The sequence below is a fragment of the Electrophorus electricus genome, chromosome 4, assembly GCF_041902795.1.
Source record: "Electrophorus electricus isolate QZ-2024a chromosome 4, ASM4190279v1, whole genome shotgun sequence".
In the NCBI taxonomy this organism is placed as follows: Eukaryota; Metazoa; Chordata; class Actinopteri; order Gymnotiformes; family Gymnotidae; genus Electrophorus; species Electrophorus electricus.
This window is the reverse complement of record NC_137500.1, coordinates 8214816-8232089: the sequence shown is the minus strand read 5'-3', so window position 1 is coordinate 8232089 and position 17274 is coordinate 8214816. Positions and strand designations below refer to the sequence as shown.

The following is a 17274-nucleotide window of genomic DNA, read 5'->3' as shown; positions in this document are numbered from 1 at the left end:
GACTGCCATATTCCAAATTTAAAATAAGTAATGATATCAGTGGTGCCATCTGGTGGTGAGAGAATCCACTTATGTCCAATTACATGTTGAATTTGTCTTGGTGATTGTACACCAACATACCAAACTGACATACTGGACTATATACAGATATAGACAGTGTACTCAGAATTAGGGAATAAAATCAAAACCTTTTTTTTTTTTAAACAGACATAATAAAATGGGTATGAAAAGGACCATTGAATATGTATGTGTGAGCTAGGTCTGAAGAACCATTTATTGTAGTCATGCGTTTATTACTGAGTGAATGGGTGCTTCTGATTCTGTGTTGGTGTTTGGATTATTTCTTTGAGGTGGAGGAGCTAACTGGTTATGTGCGAGGTGAGGGTGGACTCTGATAGCAGTGTACAACTGGATTATCAGAGCCTGTGGCAGGTTGCATTTTTTTTTCCAGGTGCCTTAGAAAGAACATCCTCCATCGAGCTCACTCTCTGGTGAAGTCTCCATTCCCCTCCCATCTCGGGTCCCTGGTGGGGCCCTGGAACGTGAATGACTCCAGAGTCAAAACCACAGAGCCCTTTATGTTGAGGGGGACTTTGGAGGGAGCCCTCCAATTAAATGTCTACAACCACCTCAGCAGTCCTTAGGATATTGAGCTTCAGTTGGTTGTAACTGCATCTAGGTACCAGCTGATTTGTTTTCCTTTTATTTGGGTAAACTAAACTCTGTTTGTGTTTAAAGGCCAACCCTGGTGGGGTCATTTGTAAACAATAGGATTTTCACAGATGATTAATTGGAGGTACAATCGTTGGGGTAAGAGCCCACAGCTTTGAGGTGCACCAGTGCTAAGAGTCAGAGGGTCAGATGTATGTCTTCCCAGCCACACCTGCTGTGCCCTGTCTGTTAGGAAGTCTGTGATTCACTGACTTGAAGTCACTCATTTATCAATTGAGCATTATCTGTGGGGCACTACTGCCTCACAGTTCCAGTGATCAGGGTTCGATTTCCAGATTGGCTGCGGTCTGTGTGGGTTTCATCTAGTTACCCTGGTTTCTTCCTACATTACAACGATGTGCATTAGATTGATTGGTGTCTCTAAATTGACATGAGTGGGTGCGCAGGTGCAATGTGATGGACTGGTGTCCTGTCAAGGGTTGTTTTCCTCTTTGTTCCCTGTTCTAACAAACTTGGATTGGATTAAGAGGTTTAGAAGCTAAATGAATGAATGAAAAGTGAACATAATAGGTATTGATTTGTTCAACAAAAACTAACCAACTCACTAACTAAATAAATAAATACATTAAATGTGCTGTGTTCTATCTATGCATCCTGTGTTCTGCTTCCCTGCCTCGATCAGGAAGTTGTCAAAATGGTGCCAACACCTGGGAACCGGACACGGAGTCTTCCCTGTTCTTAAAGATTATACCAGTCATCAAAATGTTTCACAAATTTAAATAGTTGGATTCAGTAATACTTTTTTACACTGAAATCTGTTTTTAGACTTTTTCTGTGATTTTGAGGTAATATGGCAATTCAATTTTACATTAAGTATGTTTCTTATTTATAAAGGCTATTATACTTAAAATATGTACAAACATATTTCTAAAGTTTACAATGTATTTTGTCTATATTTGGACTCAGCAACATCCCTTTTCAGTGTCCAGCAAGTCTGCCAATATAGACAGGACCCACTTTCCTTGGAACTGTTTTCCATACTATACACACTATAATCACATCATGCAAGTATATGGAAGAAACAAACAAAGAAGAACCAACAACTACCCCAACAAACAACCAAACAAACAAGAGTGGGTGACTATTGTACATTGTACCAAACAAAAAGCACCAATGCTTTTTTAATAATCAATGGGTCAAAACATTTTCTGAAACTGTACCACTCCAGATGTCAATGAGAAATCACAGGTGAAAAGTAAATAAAATTATGAGCTATACATTTAAATAGATATTTAATACAATGAAAAGCAAACAAAATGATCTAACAAATAAGCATGTAATTTATTCTAATTATATTTTGTACAACTTTTGAATTCAAATTACGTTTATGCAGCTTGACTTTCTTGCTAATCTAAATTATTCTTATAAAAATCAGCAAAAAAACATTAAACACAAGTTTGGATGGCTGTATTCTGATATCGGAGCGCTTGGCTTGCAGCAGGTTAAAGAGTTTGAGCTAAAAAGTCCTTGTGAAAGTCTGCACAGTAGAATGTCGTGTAGTGTCAGCTGAGCTGATTATGGAAAAAACCCCAGATTTGCTGAGCAGTGGCCTGCCCCACAACAGACTCCAGCTGCTGGGCTGAGAGGTTGCAGATCTGATGGATGCTGGAGAACTGCTGGAGCAGAGCCATGGCCTTTACTTTGCCGACCCCAGGGATCTGCTGCACTAGGTTCAACACCACCGGGTCTAAGAGTCTGCATGCACTTCTTCTGCGAAAAGGGTTTTCCTTGCTCTCTCCATGGACCTATGCAGGATCACAAACGGTTGTCATGTTATATGGCAGCTACATACACAGAGTACAAGATTAATTCCTGATGCATGTGCCAGTCCTGTATTTTGTAAAGGAAGCTAAAATACTGTCAATGTTTTATAATAGAATATCATAGAATTTAGTAGCTAAAATGTCACACATCGTGACAGCTTTAAGCTCAAATCTTTATGACAGCTAGTTGACACACACAAGCTACCGTAAACATACAGACAGACGCACAGACACCTCCTGTCTCTCATGCTGCGGCTGTTCAAAATGTCAGTCTGCTAATAATTAATAGTTCTTCTGACATGTACCAGCCCTTTGAGTAGTGTGTTACCTTCCAAAGTACTGTAACGAAGTTGGAAATGTCAGTTGTGACACCTCTTTTCGCTATATTTTAATATCAAGATGTTAGCTCATACCTTGCCCTGAGCTGTCATTCTGAGCTAGTCAGCAAGGCTGTAGTTCATAATGTCCTACTTTATTAAAATGACATAAGAGACTGGCAGTTTGAATGGAGCTCTAGATTCACATGCTGTCAGCTGTCTGGTTTTTATTTTATTATAGACCCATACTAGGTTAGTAATGGGAGAAATGAACGGAAGTGTGTTGAACACTCCAAACCAATTAGAATCCTCACAGGAGAAACAGTGGTTTAGGAATAGCTCGAAGCATGAGAAAGGCCAGAACGACCAGGCCTTTCTGGTAGCTAGGAAAGCTTCTTTCTAAGTTAGTGAGAGTGAGAGAGATTTTGTGGTTTGATTTACTGGCACTTACAACTATTTACACACGAACAATGGCCATTTTATTAGACACCCATCTAGTAAAATTGTTGCACAGAAATCTTGGTCCATGTGGACAGGATAGCTTCATGCAGCTGCCACAAATTAGATGGCGGTACTGCTCGGAATAGCCTATTCTACATGGTCTATAGGATTAAAGACCTAGGGACTGTGAAGGCCTGCCATGAAGAGATGCCATCCTGCCCTGAAGAGATGAACTTGGTCAGCCACAATGCTTAGGTAAGCCATACTGTCCAAACATCCAACCACAGGTATCAAAGGACCCAGGTTGTGCCAAGAAATCATTCCCCACATCATCTCTCCACCCTCACCATCCTGAACTGTTGACACCTGTCAGGAAGGGCTCATCGATTCATGCTGCTTGCACCAAATTCTGACCTGGAGTCTTGCCTTTCTGTTTCCCTTAGAGGTCAAAGGCAGCTGAACTGGTTGTCTCCTGTTACAACCCATCCGTGCTAAGGAAGAACGAGTTGTGTGTTTAGACACATGAGATGGAGCAGCAGTGTTATATTCTGCTGCTGTTTACTTGACTGTGCACCACCTGTTTGTCAGACTGCTTCGACAGCCTACTCTGACCCCTTTAAGCCTTTCATCAACAAGTTGTTTATGTCCACAGGCTCCCCTTTCACAGGATCTTTTCCCCAGTCACAACATTCTCGGTATACACTGGAAAATGATCCACGATGCAAGAATGGCCGTTGTTGAAATACTGGCCCCAGCTAGGCTATCATTGAAGACCATGTGCATTTTATTTATTGACAGGTATTATTTGGTCGATTGATAAGGTTATTGGAGTATTTAATTTATAGTACCACATCTCTATTAATTAAAGCATATTAACTTACAAAATAGCTCAATGCACTTTACACTTTCAATGGAGCAGATCGCTCCATGTATTTGAATTTCCCCACTACTGTGTGTGACATCAGGTCATGTATGAAACCCAGGTTCTGAAACACAGGAACTGTTTGAATCAATTGATTCATTGTGTTCAAACAGTTTGAGCAATTCTGAGTAACCATCACTAGGTTAGCTAATTATACTTAAAAGCATCCTTAAATGCATCATCAGCTGGTAACCCTAGGGATAACAGTATTTAGAATGCTTTTTATGGAAATAACCTAAAATACACATTACAACATGTCTCATAGTGGTAAAATAGATGGGTCTGGGTATACATTTCAGAAGTGTTATTAATCTTCTAGTACTTGAGCCTAGTTCTTTTTCACTTTTTTTTAATGTAGATAATCTGTGATATATAACATAAATTCATAAATTGATCATAAAATACGCTGGATATCTTAAGTGCACATGTATAATGCCAGTGACTCACCATCTGTGAAATGAGCTGGGCTGCTTCAACAGGACTGGCGACAGCAAGCAGGGTTAAACCCAGCTCCAGTACCACAAACCTCTGCAGGCCACTGAAATACTGCTCACTGAGACGAGTCTTCTCCACTAGAACAACCCCATGGAAGTTGCTATTGGCCTTTGACAAAGTATAAAAAAAATTAAAAGTAACATGCATCTTGTTAAGAGTTTAAAAAAAAGGTAAATTATCATAGATTCATGAGGTGTAATAAATAACACTAATAAGGAATAAGCATTAAATATGGTTAAGAACAGGAATTACACCATTACTGATTAGGAAATATACATTTAATAATTAACTTACATATAACATACGGTTCTAACTTAAATTTGTTTTTAAAAGGGTAAAGCTCACATTTCTGAATCGGACAATCTTTCTTTTGTAGTCATTCCCTGCCACCACGTCACTCTCTGACACATACAGGATACAACTTTTGTTGCTGAGGTGCAGATCAACAACACCAAGCTCTTCCTCAAATATCGCTTTCACAACCCCTGGAACAAAGGTGGGAACCGTGAGCAAGTCTTTAGTTTCTTACAACATCTTAAGACAACGCAAGGACAACTAATGAGATGGCGTGAAAGCTTTGTATCATTGTTGCTCCTCCGCTATGGTAACCATGCCACCTTTAAAATGGTGCGCTAACGTAGAGCCTCTCCACTTGGCGCTGAGGATGACATGCCCATATGGCGGGACGGCACTAACGACGACTGCAGGTGAAGGCTTTGAATCCATCGCAAGTAAGTTTTTGTTTTTTACATTTCATCTAGTACAGACATATTCGTTAATGCAGAGACGTTAAATAATGCCTCTCTGACAAATAATAACCAGCTAGCTACACAGCTAAGTGCATGAATCCAGAAGGTTAGCGTTAGCTACTTCTGTCAAATGAAAACGACTGGACGACCACGACAAGAGTATAGACGAGTTAAATCTCGCGCCAGCTAAACCCGAACTGTCTCGCGAGATTTCTACCACGCCGCTGATGTTCACTGGTTGGTCCCTTTTCTTTTAAATAGTTGAACAGTAGCGGGGCAGTCTTGTTCAGACAGAATCATGCCCAGCGTGGAATTAACTAACTACTGTTGATGATCCAATCACAGTGTTTTAGGATTAGGATTATACGGCAAAGGAGGGTTTCCTGAAGAGCTTTTGAAAAGTCACTGGTGAGTATGTTAAGCGCATTTTATTTGACAGAAACTTAAAAGTTGTGCTTAATTATTATATATATATATATATATATATATATATATATATATATATATTTATTAATTTTTTTTTTTATTATTATTTATTTATTTATTTATTTTTTTCAAAGGAACATGGTCTGTCTAATGTTCTGTCTGTTGGTGAAGACTCGTATATAATTTATGAGCGGAGTGTTAACACACGGTGATGTTCAGTGATTCTAGTCACCTGTGAAGATCCATGCCCAGACTTGTTTGGGCGAGGGAACCTGAATCTCATTTTTCAGTTTAAACGGCAAGTGTGTCAAGTTAAATCAATTGACGGACTAAATCAGTTCAAAGATATGAACACAGTTCTCAAACTAGACTCAAGTACTCCTAATGTTTCGTTATAGCATTGCTGTTTGTGCAAAAACTCGTATGAAATAATTCCCCTCGTACGTACGCTTGCAACCTCGAAAGTAGAAAAGGCAGAATTTGTCCTGTCGCCGCCATTGTTTTTCTGTGTCCGCTCCTCCGCTCCCCTTGTTATCTTTTCCTTTTTCTCTCTGAAATCCAATCTTCTTCCCTGTCCAGCTCTTTTAGGGTGAAATGTTTCAGAGGGGTGAGGTGCCCTGGATGCTGCTGCTGATGTGCCTGCTGGGTAATCAGCGGAGTATAGCTGAGGCTTTCTTTGAATGGCTGAAGAAGGCTGCACCTACACCAGCCTCTATGCCCCCAGCTTCTGCCACTGCCTCATCTGTTCTGCACGGCGAGGTCCCATCTTTTGAAATGAGTGTTGCGGATGAGAAGTTTTTATCTGTGGCTAAACAGATGGATCTCAGCCCTCTTGACAGCTGCCACCTTAAGGTAACTGCATGATGGAAGAGGCCATGGAAGGTGTTTATACCCTCATCCAAATGTGCATAAAACTACTCGAGTTTCTTTAGCAGCCTGCATGCATTTTCACCTTGAAATATAGAAACATCACAAGGGAGCACTTTACAACATGGGGTACACCTGGTCTTGTAAAATCACCTGCTATCCCTTAGCTATTATACATCATGTGGAGCAGTAATCACATCAACTGTCATGAGATCACTTCTTTTGTCATTATTGATCCATCACCCTGTTTAACACTTGCAATTATGTATGGTTGTTCTAAATGGCATCCCTGTTATAATTCTATTTTACTGAAGCTCATGTCCCACATGATTTATTTATTTTTTAAAAATCTTTAATTTTTTTTGTTCAGCGAGGTTCTGATTCTGTAGTTCTGCAAGATGTAGCTTTATGGTATTTAGCGGTTGTAAACCTGTCTAACACTTGCTTTTAATTTAATTTTTCCTCTTTGTTGAAGCAGTGTGTTTTCATTTGGCATATACCGTTGTGTATTTTGAGAATGTTCCCCATGATGCAGTATTTTGCAGTTTCTATCACCAATGTGCTTAATTTTAATACTAACTACTTTGTCCCTCTAGAAACCCATGCCTCTTACTGCTTTAAAAAACACAAAATTCTATATGTCGGGCCTCTTTTATAGCTGACAAATTGGAAATTGACAGTCTTCTAATATGATAATTTTTTTTGTAACTGCCTTTCAGTCTTTGTGATTTTAGCTGTTGGTCTTTTGAGGTGTGTATTTTGTCCTTGTATATTTTCCACCAGAATATAAAGCATTGGCCACTGTGTGCTCTCTCTTCACAGGTTATTACTCAGCTCAAGGCTACCTGCAATGGCCTAACGGAAGAACAGCTGGCCAAACTGGGTGTGGCTCTGTTTAACTGCCAGTCAGAAGTGGAGGGTCGCGGGACTTACCTTTGCACTGAGGAAATGGTATAGGCCACAGAAAAATGAAACATTTCAAGTTGTTACATTTGTTTATAGCATTTAGCAGATACTCTTAGCCAGAGCAAAGTGCTTTGTTGTCTACTCAGGAAAGGATCCCTAGCTACTATAAATGGGTTCATCAACCATGAGTCTCAGAAAACAGACCCACTCATGTGGTAACATGGAGTTGTGTTTAATGGGCATCATCCCAACAAGACCGAATGCCGCCATGACTGGCCGTAGAAAGGCTTAAGCCAGGTCCAGTGTAATGGCTACAAGAGAGCATATGCGTTTAAAGCATGAGTGCTGATGTTTGCCCACTCATGTCCAGTGTCAGTTTATATAAAAGACAAAACTCTACATTTATTGCATGTGGTTCCTGAAGTGACTACGGATTCAGCTTTTCTTTTTTTTCTTTTTTGCAGTCCATTAAAGAGTGTACAGCGGATATGGATTCAGACACATGGAATGCGTATCACATTGTCAGCAACCGAGCACGCGCCGTGTGTTATGCCACACGCCAGCAGCACTTCCGCCGACAGGCAGAGCTTACCGTCAATGCTCTTATCTCCACGGCAACAAGCCAGCTTGATGCTATGAAAGATTTGAAGGTTCGCTAGCATATCTTGTGACTTGTGCCCTTGTATTATTCTTAGTGTGGTAAGTTGGTATATGGTGATTTTTTTTTTTGGAAGGTTGAGCAGTGACAGTCAAGTGGACAAAGTGTTTGATGCTTGAGAAATTGGCTTAGTTACTCCACACATGATGCCCTACCAGAAAAATGTAAGAGAAGTTATCCAGATGGTGTAATGGCAGCTATATACCAGGATGAAAGGGTCTTAAATTATTAGTGGAGAAGATGAACTTCCAAATGCCATAAAATGAAAGTATGTATGTGTAGGAGGGGCAGCGTGAGCTGCGGGACCTGACTGCGTCATCACTGGACAGGCTGTTGGATGGTCACAGTACCCTGCAGCTCCAGCAGGGGGCACTAAAGGAGGGCCAGGAGCAGCTGGATGCTTCGATCACCACCAATCTGCAGAGGCTGGCACAGGAGAGAGCCCTCATCAGCACCGGGCAGCAGCTGGTGGCACAGCTGATACAGGGCATTACCCAGAGAATGGGTCGGTTACATGACCGTGAATGCAAATTGAGCACTCTTGAGTGTGTGTGTGGGGGGTGGGGGTGCAGATTGTGGTTTCTATCTATCTATCTATTTATTTATTTATTTCTGAATGGCCATTTAAGATTCTTTTAGTCATTGTTCATTAAGATCTGAAGAAGTCTGCTTATGTTGGTTTTAAATTTAGATTTAAATGCACAATTGAGATTTTAATATCTGACTTCACATGTCCTTGTGTCCTTCTATTACATACTCAGAGAATGTTAGTGAGCAGTTAAAGGGTCAAGGTACAGATGTGCAAGAAGGACATCGGGCCATTCTGGATGACCTTGCTGAAGTCCGAGGGCGTGCCCAGGAGATCTACAGTAAAATGGGTAAATGCCAATCTGTGTGGAGTGTTCACAGCATCACCTGAGGCTATATTGTTGTCATTTATGTTTCGTCATCCTCGTGGTGCTAGGGTGTATGTAGTGTGGAGTGTTTGACCACCTGTAATGCTGATGTGTTTCAGAGCTCAGTTTGAATGGTGTTCTGCAGCAGCAAAACACAACAGTGCAGTTCTACGGTGAGTTGATTGGGAAGCTGGAGCGCATGAATACCACTCTGGGATATCTGCTGACACACTTGGACAGCATGCAGAACCGAATAGAGGATCGACTGAGTATGATCCAGGGATACCTGGGGTGGGCAGGTACATCACACACCCAACCCTACTGATTTTAGCATTTATTTTTTTTATTTATTTGTTTTACAGCATGGTCATGTGGTAGGATCCAAGTCATTAGATAAATCCCACCTTCTCTGTGACGGCTGCATATTTGTCTTTCTCCTAACAAGAAACTTTCTAAAGTGGCGCACTTCTTTACACAGAAGTGCTGAATGAAGGCAATCCTGCTTATACTGAAAATGGAAGGCTTGATGCCAGTTTACTGGAATTAGCATTATCGGCTGGTCTTGGAGGTGAAAGGTTATATTTCATAATGCCCCTTTGCTTCCTCAGGTCTGAGCCTGCGTGCCGTGTGGACGTGTGTGATGCATGCTGGGTATTTCCTGTTCGCCGCAGTGTTGCTGTCCTTCCTGCAGTGTCCCACTTTCTCCCGCATGTCTCTGCTCATCACCGTACCCGTCAACGCCATCGCCGAAGTCAACCAGCAGTCGGCCTTGGACCTGGTCACACTTTCGCTGCTCCTCGTCACACTCTCCCTGGGTTAGTCCTCATGGGGCTGTAGGATGCTTCCTCTGAAGCTAACGCGGCCTTGTGTTCGCGTGTCTGAACGCTGACCTCTCACTTGTGCACAGGTCACTGGTTCGTGCTGCGGTTGTTGTGGATGCTGTCCAAGCTGAAGAGCCAGAAGTGTTGTCCTGCTCCTCTTCCTCTGGCTCCTGCCATGGAGACCCATGAACAGCCCCCCGACACTGCCTGTGGCCCGGTGATGTCCTCCACCCCTCGAGAGTGAGTCTTGCCCCTGGGGGAGATCTGCTTGAAGCCTGAGCTGGGCATGAATGCCACGGTCCTCACCACAATGACTACTTTTGTCTGTTTTTAGAGCTGACCTGGAATGTGATTTGGAATCTGAGGTGCCATATCTTGGTCAGGACAGCTTTATGACGGGTGTGTTCTCAGACTGACTGACTCGCACGTTCCAAGTTTGTCATGTGAACAGAAAGTCAGACAGTTGTACATATGAAATGTTGGTCAGTGTACACACAATGTAAACACTGCTAACAGCTAACACACACACGCACAGATGCATTTCTCTGAATGAATGTGCATGGCAGGTGGGTGCATGTTCACATGCTCGTCACTTACTCTGCATTATGTAGGTGACCCCTGCATGGTGGCTTTGTCTCCATCTGGCGCTGTTCCACCCAGACATGGACGTATCTCTCTAGGCACCCCCAGCCATTCTACACCCAGACTCAAGACTCGACATGGCCATGGTGGAGTGAGTACAAAAGTGTTTGTTTATTTCCCTTAAAAACCTTAAAGAATAATTGAAATGTGCATTTAAAAATATGGCAATGGGCAAACATTAAAATGTTTAGCATGGAAAATTTTAGTTTAATTTTTGATACCAAGATGGATTAAGAATTATAATTTACTAAAAATTCAGATTCTTAGCAGCTCTTCACAATATTTGCTTGATGCTACGTCACAGAACTGATTATTATAAATCTGTATTTCTGTGAATTATGTCAGATGCTGGTAAGACAAGATCTGAAGATTATAATAGAATATTTTTAATTACACTATTTCAGGTATGGTGTGGTGTTTTGTTGTTGTTTTTTACCTCATTGTGGTGATTTTCTTGTGGTGGCTTTATTTTCTTTGTCACTTAACTTTTCATTAATGTCTGACACAATTGAGCAAGGTCAGTAACGATGTGTAAAGACAAGGAAAGGAATCCCATTCAGCTGCACTCTAGGCTTTGTGTATTTTAATTGGCAGGTTGTTCTGGAGCGTGTTCCCCAGAGGCACCTGGGAGGTGTCTTGGATGCAGTGAGCCAATCACTTGGTGCCAGTCCCAGTCAATCAGTCATAAGCAACAGGTATGACTTCAGTGTCGTGCTAATTTGTGTGCAGTCGTGTTTAAAGGTCTTGCTTACTGCAGCACACTACTTCTTGTGTATGTTGGACTGTGCTGATTCTCCTTCCAACAGTTCACTCTCAGGTCGTCCTCTGTGTAGTGGCACTACAAGGCTTGGGCAGCAGTGTAAGAAGAGGGCGTTGGCAGGTCAGGACTTCTGCAGGGTCCATGAGGGAGGGCATAACTCTTACAGTCGCATCACAAACTGATTAGCTCCGTACTGCTACTTGCATCACCAGTGAGCACATTAACTTGGTGTTTTTATCTAGTGTTATCACTTGTAATCTTTTGGTTTTGTTTTACTATTTTGTAATGGCTGTTTTTATTCATTCTTACTGTCAAACTAAAGATTAAAATAAAATGTATTTATAATAAATTATTATAAAATAACCATTGAAGATTGGTACGTGTTGGGTATTTCCATTCATAAATTAAGATGGGCATTAAATATATTTACCTCATTTCATAGTGTCCTAAAGACTTGAGGGCAGAGTGCATGTTATGTTAGAATTTAGGCTCTATGCCCAGTTGGATGTTGTAAATATTGAAGTGTTGGGTGTCTTAACTTTGTTCTGTAAGCAAGCGATGAACAGTTGTGGAATAAGACAATCGATGCCAGAAATGATTTAATGCAAAGCAGCTTCAGGAAAGCACTAAACTGTCCATTTATAATTAACCTAACACTAACCTGAGGTCGTATAACACATGCTATGTATTTGTGTTCAGCCAAATGGGTTCTATGCCCCATCAAAGGATGGCATAGTACTGTTTATTTTTCTTTAGTTTAGGAGCATGCCTTAGAAAGAAATGCTTTAAAAAAAATCTTTTATTCTTAAATTTGGCACATTGGGTAATTCAGATTTTAACAGATTACTGTCTGAAACAAAACACTGAAGCCCTCACAAAAAACAGTTAATCCTTTAAACACAGCAGAATGCATATTTGTGTAGATTCACAAGAATTGATTAAAAGAATGTGGTCGAATGTAACAAAAGAATAAAACCCTCCTCCCTCTTAAAAGAATTATGTAAAAGATACAAATGTGTTTCCACATCGGTACTGGCTCTCAGAAGAAAAACAATGGAATGTGGAAATTCTCTCATTTCAGATCCATCTGATCTATAAGAAGAAAGTGATTGATTTACTTAAGACAAATATGGAGAAAATCACCATCAGTAGTAACAATCTCTAAAATCTCACCTTTATTCTCCTCCATGTGTGGATGTTGTACTGTTAGAAGAGAGAAATGTCATGTAATTCACATACCAATCCATTGAAAAGTGAAAATTTCAGTTGAAATTTAAATTGACGCACTATTAATCTCTGCTTCAAGGTTCACGGCCCCAGCACAAACATTGTCCTCAAAAGTGGGTTGATTAAGGATGCCTCCTTCATTTCTTATGTTTATAAGATTGTCTCCCACTTCAAAAAGAAAAAACATTAATTTATTTTGTGAATTTGCAGCTATTACAGTGAATATATCAAATAATCTACAATGAAACAAATACCATTTTGTTCCCTTTGCTGAACATTGTCTGCTCCTCCCGTGGGTGTCATCGGTGGACCTCGTATTGAAGAAAATAAATACAGGAAATGCCAGTATAGAAAAATGTTTACTTCTCATTGTGGTATAACAATCATCTGGTCAGGATAAGATGGACATGCAATACTCAAGTTATATTTGCTTTTCCAACATTCTAGATAAATTAGTACAGCGAGATGGACAATTTCCTCACCTTTGTAACTGAACGCATGTTTAACATCTCCTTGAACTCTGTTGTTTAACACAACTGGAGCATTCACCACGCCACCTCTAGCTTCTATATTTACAGCTATCAGACAAAATTCCCACAGGTCAAAAACAAGAAGTTCTAGTTTAAATGGAAAGAGCTCAGAAATAGCTTGGGAGGTTTTACCTAGATTTTTCTGATTACGAGGTGGTCCGCCAGACATCATGTATTCAGAATGTTGCAATGCTACTTTAAATAGCTGCCAAAAGATATGCAAAGCGTAGTTTTACAGTATACAAGCAGGCACTTGAAACGCTAAGGTATATATCACAAAGGAATCGCATATACTAAAGAAGTATGGCCTGATTTTTTTTTAAATATCGTTAAATAGTGCAACTAGACTAAACTAACTTCCTTGCTCAGCTTCTGTTTCTGGATCACGATTGTTACTCTACTTCCTTTGCACTTCATATAGTTCCGGTTCATACAAAATGATTAAATAAACAGCAATATGATTTTTTTTACTTATTGCTTTTCAGTATTAAGATCTATCAAAAGTGGACTGTATAAACTTACAACGCTTCAATCACACTTCTCTGCCTTCTGGAAAATGTCGATGTGGCAACGTTGCACATCCTGACGATAGAAATGAGCGAATACCAGGAAACGTTGTAGTTCAAGTTTGTGGTCTAGGCCAGCCCATTACTGCCTCCACCTTGCATGGTTGCATACGTACGCTGCCTTTGCAGATGACATATCCCAAGAAGCTCACCCCTTTGCGATGAAACTCACATTTCTCTAGTTTGCAGTAGAGGTGGTTCTGTAGGAGGGTGCGGAGGACAGCCCGTACGTCACGCACATGTTGGTCCAGGGAGGAGGAACAGATCAGGATGTCGTCGATATATGCGACGACAGATCTACCAAGAACTCTCGCAGGACCTCATTGATGTAGGCCTGAAATATTGAAGGGGCAGTGGCTGGACCATACGGCAGGACTGGATACTCAATGTCCAGAGGACGTACTAAAAGCCGTTTTCCATTCATCGCCCTGCCTGATCGTTATGAGGTTACACGCGCTTCGTGAACACCCGGGCTCCCCTTAGCTGCTCGAGCACTGCTGAGACTAGAGGGAGCAGGTATGGGTACTGTTCCAACAACTCGTTGAGCCCCCTATAGCCTACGCAAGGCCTTAACCCTCCATCCTTTTTCTTCACCAAAAAGATACTCGCGGACGCCGGAGATGTGGAGGGTCGAATGTAACCTTGTTGTAGAGCCTCCTTGATGCATTGCCCCATCGTCCGTTCCTCCTCCTGGGAGAGAGGGTAGACCCTACACCTGGGTGGAACAGTGCCGTCATTAAGGGTGATGGCACCGTCCCAGTCACGATGCGGAGGAAGCTGTGTGGCTTTCGAGGGGCTAAAAACCTGCACTAGTTCGCTATACTCTTGGGGCACGGCGAGTTCGTCCCCTGCTTTAGGGCTTTCAATGGACGTGGACTGAAGAGGCATCGCCCGGAGAGGTGAGCACCGTCCCTCGCAGGTGGATGCCCACCCGAGGATATGGTTCTCCGTCCATTTTAAATGGGGGTTATGTGCCCTTAGCCATGGGACTCCTAGTGTGATTGGATGAGAAAGGGAGGGGAGGAGGTAAAAGGCAACCTGCTCCACATGCTCCCCTTGAGAAGAACACGAGGGGTAATATGTGTTATGAAACCCGACCTTACAGGTCCTCCGTCGAGCGCCCGCACGCTTAACGGAGTGAGGTTGGGAGATGGCCTTATCCCTAACCTTTATGCGGAGCCCCAGTCCATTATGTTACCCGCTGCACCTGAGTCAACTAGCGCCGACGCCCCTGATGTATAACGTAAACAGGCAGTCTACACATAGGAAAGGGTCGGGAAATGACTCACCGAATTATGGCGCCTCCCTCGATTTCCTGGTTTGCCTCGCATCCCTGCTGGCTTCATGGACTCCACTGGGGCTTCCACTTACCCGATCGCGGGAACTTCCTCCTGCTGTGGCAGCCCATGGTGAAACTGCCTGCGTCGCTCCTGCAAGAGGCGGTCATATGCGATATCTAGGTGTACCACCTCGTTCAGCGAGGAGGCTTCCGGTTTGCACGTTAATTCCGCCTGCAGATCCGCTCTCAGGCCATGAATAAACGCGTCGACTAAGGAAGGCTCGTTCCAGCGGGTTCCCGCAGCTAGTGTCCGGAACTCCATGGCGTAATCCGCCGCGGTTCTGAGTCCTTGTTTTAGGCGTAGCAAGGCTTGTCCGCATAGCCTGGAGATCACGAAAGACTTTGGCGTGATCAGGCAGTTGGGGTAGCTATCAAAAAAAAAAAAAAAGACCGCAGTGAACGACGAAGCCCTCACACTCCTCTGGTTATCCTCTCAGGGTTAGCGATTAGGCACTTTAGTCCTTATGTACATGTGGGGTTGCTCGCTGCTCCGGCCTCGTCGTTAGGCGATTAACATACTGCCCGAGGTTCATAACCAGTGTCGTGTTCGTTGATGCAGGAAAGAAGAGACAAGAAACAGTTCGTTACCTTGTGGACTTTTATTAATACAGAGCTCTGGAGATGTCACTTCACAACGCAGTGCGAGCGTGATCTAAAGCATAACTTTGCAACAGACAGACTTATAGTTGTCTCGTCTTGCGCCACTTCTACGTTTGTATTTTTCCATCTCAGCCGTCGCCTCTGTCTGACTGTCGCGTACACATGTCTTCTTCCATAATCACACATATGCACGTCTAGGGCATTTCCTGTTATGTCTGGACATACAGTAATTATTTTATTAATTCAAGCATTAGTCCTATTCCATTCTGCGCGTTATTCTCTCTAGGCACCCCCAGCCATTCTACACCCAGACTCAAGACTCGACATGGCCATGGTGGAGTGAGTACAAAAGTCTCCTTGTTCTAAAACATGTTGTATAAGGTACTACTTGAGTGTTTGTTTATTTCCCTTAAAAACCTTAAAGAATAATTGAAATGTGCATTTAAAAATATGGCAATGGGCAAACATTAAAATGTTTAGCATGGAAAATTTTAGTTTAATTTATTTGATACCAAGATGGATTAAGAATTATAATTTACTAAAAATTCGGATTCTTAGCAGCTCTTCACAATATTTGCTTGATGCTACTTCACAGAACTGATTTTTATAAATCTGTATTTCTGTGAATTATGTCAGATGCTGGTAAGACAAGATCTGAAGATTATAATAGAATATTTTTAATTACACTATTTCAGGTATGGTGTGGTGTTTTGTTGTTGTTTTTTACCTCATTGTGGTGGCTTTATTTTCTTTGTCACTTAACTTTTCATTAATGTCTGACACAATTGAGCAAGGTCAGTAACGATGTGTAAAGACAAGGAAAGGAATCCCATTCAGCTGCACTCTAGGCTTTGTGTATTTTAATTGGCGGGTTGTTCTGGAGCGTGTTCCCCAGAGGCACCTGGGAGGTGTCTTGGATGCAGTGAGCCAATCACTTGGTGCCAGTCCCAGTCAATCAGTCATAAGCAACAGGTATGACTTCAGTGTCGTGCTAATTTGTGTGCAGTCGTGTTTAAAGGTCTTGCTTACTGCAGCACACTACTTCTTGTGTATGTTGGACTGTGCTGATTCTCCTTCCAACAGTTCACTCTCAGGTCGTCCTCTGTGTAGTGGCACTACAAGGCTTGGGCAGCCGTGTAAGAAGAGGGCGTTGGCAGGTCAGGACTTCTGCAGGGTCCATGAGGGAGGGCATAACTCTTACAGTCGCATCACAAACTGATCAGCTCCGTACTGCTACTTGTATCACCACTGAGCACATTAACTTGGTGTTTTTATCTAGCGTTACCACTTGTAATCTTTTGTTTTTGTTTTACTATTTTGTAATGGCTGTTTTTATTCATTCTTACTGTCAATCTAAAGATTAAAATAAAATGTATTTATAATAAATTATTATAAAATAACGATTGAAGATTGGTATGTGTTGGGTATTTCCATTCATAAATTAAGATGGGCATTAAATATATTTACCTTGTTTCATAGTGTCCTAAAGACTTGAGGGCAGAGTGCATGTTATGTTAGAATTTAGGCTCTATGCCCAGTTGGATGTTGTAAATATTGAAGTGTTGGGTGTCTTAACTTCGTTCTGTAAGCAAGCAATGAACAGTTGTGGAATAATAG

The 17274-nt window shown here is 41.8% G+C and overlaps 3 protein-coding genes and 1 long non-coding RNA gene across 15 annotated transcripts; 1 reads left to right on the top strand and 3 right to left on the bottom strand.

The window, feature by feature from the left end:
- Positions 1-1816: 1816 nt before the first annotated feature.
- On the bottom strand, positions 1817-5421 carry faap24 (FA core complex associated protein 24). Its single transcript, XM_027001037.3, has 4 exons — positions 5288-5421; positions 5016-5155; positions 4623-4778; positions 1817-2477 (listed from the first exon to the last, which is right to left on the bottom strand). The coding sequence occupies exons 1-4, from the start codon at positions 5394-5396 to the stop codon at positions 2235-2237; spliced, it is 648 nt and encodes a 215-aa protein (XP_026856838.1). The 5' UTR covers positions 5397-5421; the 3' UTR covers positions 1817-2234.
- Positions 5262-17115, top strand: bmb (brambleberry). 10 transcript variants are annotated; one of them, XR_014123127.1, is made up of 14 exons: positions 5265-5401; positions 5681-5827; positions 6425-6697; positions 7535-7663; positions 8083-8268; positions 8559-8781; positions 9038-9154; positions 9292-9471; positions 9781-9987; positions 10080-10233; positions 10328-10392; positions 10605-10673; positions 15944-16629; positions 16768-17115. XR_014123127.1 is itself a non-coding variant. In XM_081712114.1 (14 exons), exons 3-14 carry the CDS (start codon positions 6440-6442, stop codon positions 16874-16876), a joined length of 1878 nt encoding a protein of 625 aa, XP_081568240.1. In that variant the 5' UTR covers positions 5265-5401; positions 5681-5827; positions 6425-6439; the 3' UTR covers positions 16877-17113. The 10 variants fall into 10 exon arrangements, 8 of the variants coding, with proteins under 8 accessions (XP_081568235.1, XP_081568240.1, XP_026856837.3 ...); XR_014123126.1 differs by having other exon boundaries at positions 16741-16873; XM_081712114.1 differs by lacking the exon at positions 15944-16629 and adding an exon at positions 11230-11330 and having other exon boundaries at positions 10605-10726; positions 16741-17113.
- Positions 10226-11402, bottom strand: LOC113571856 (uncharacterized). Its single transcript, XR_014123129.1, has 3 exons — positions 11072-11402; positions 10591-10763; positions 10226-10409 (listed from the first exon to the last, which is right to left on the bottom strand). It is a non-coding gene; the product is annotated as an uncharacterized LOC113571856 (long non-coding RNA).
- LOC145657450 (uncharacterized) lies at positions 11411-15352 on the bottom strand. 3 transcript variants are annotated; one of them, XR_014123128.1, is made up of 8 exons: positions 13285-13664; positions 13105-13200; positions 12877-12933; positions 12683-12790; positions 12569-12598; positions 12057-12487; positions 11826-11940; positions 11411-11525 (listed from the first exon to the last, which is right to left on the bottom strand). XR_014123128.1 is itself a non-coding variant. In XM_081712115.1 (7 exons), the coding sequence occupies exons 1-7, from the start codon at positions 15062-15064 to the stop codon at positions 12468-12470; spliced, it is 441 nt and encodes a 146-aa protein (XP_081568241.1). In that variant the 5' UTR covers positions 15065-15352; the 3' UTR covers positions 12177-12467. The 3 variants fall into 3 exon arrangements, 2 of the variants coding, with proteins under 2 accessions (XP_081568241.1, XP_081568242.1); XM_081712115.1 differs by lacking the exons at positions 11411-11525; positions 11826-11940 and adding an exon at positions 15008-15352 and having other exon boundaries at positions 12177-12487; positions 13285-13357; XM_081712116.1 differs by lacking the exons at positions 11411-11525; positions 11826-11940 and adding an exon at positions 13675-13864 and having other exon boundaries at positions 12177-12487; positions 13285-13357.
- Positions 17116-17274: the final 159 nt, after the last annotated feature.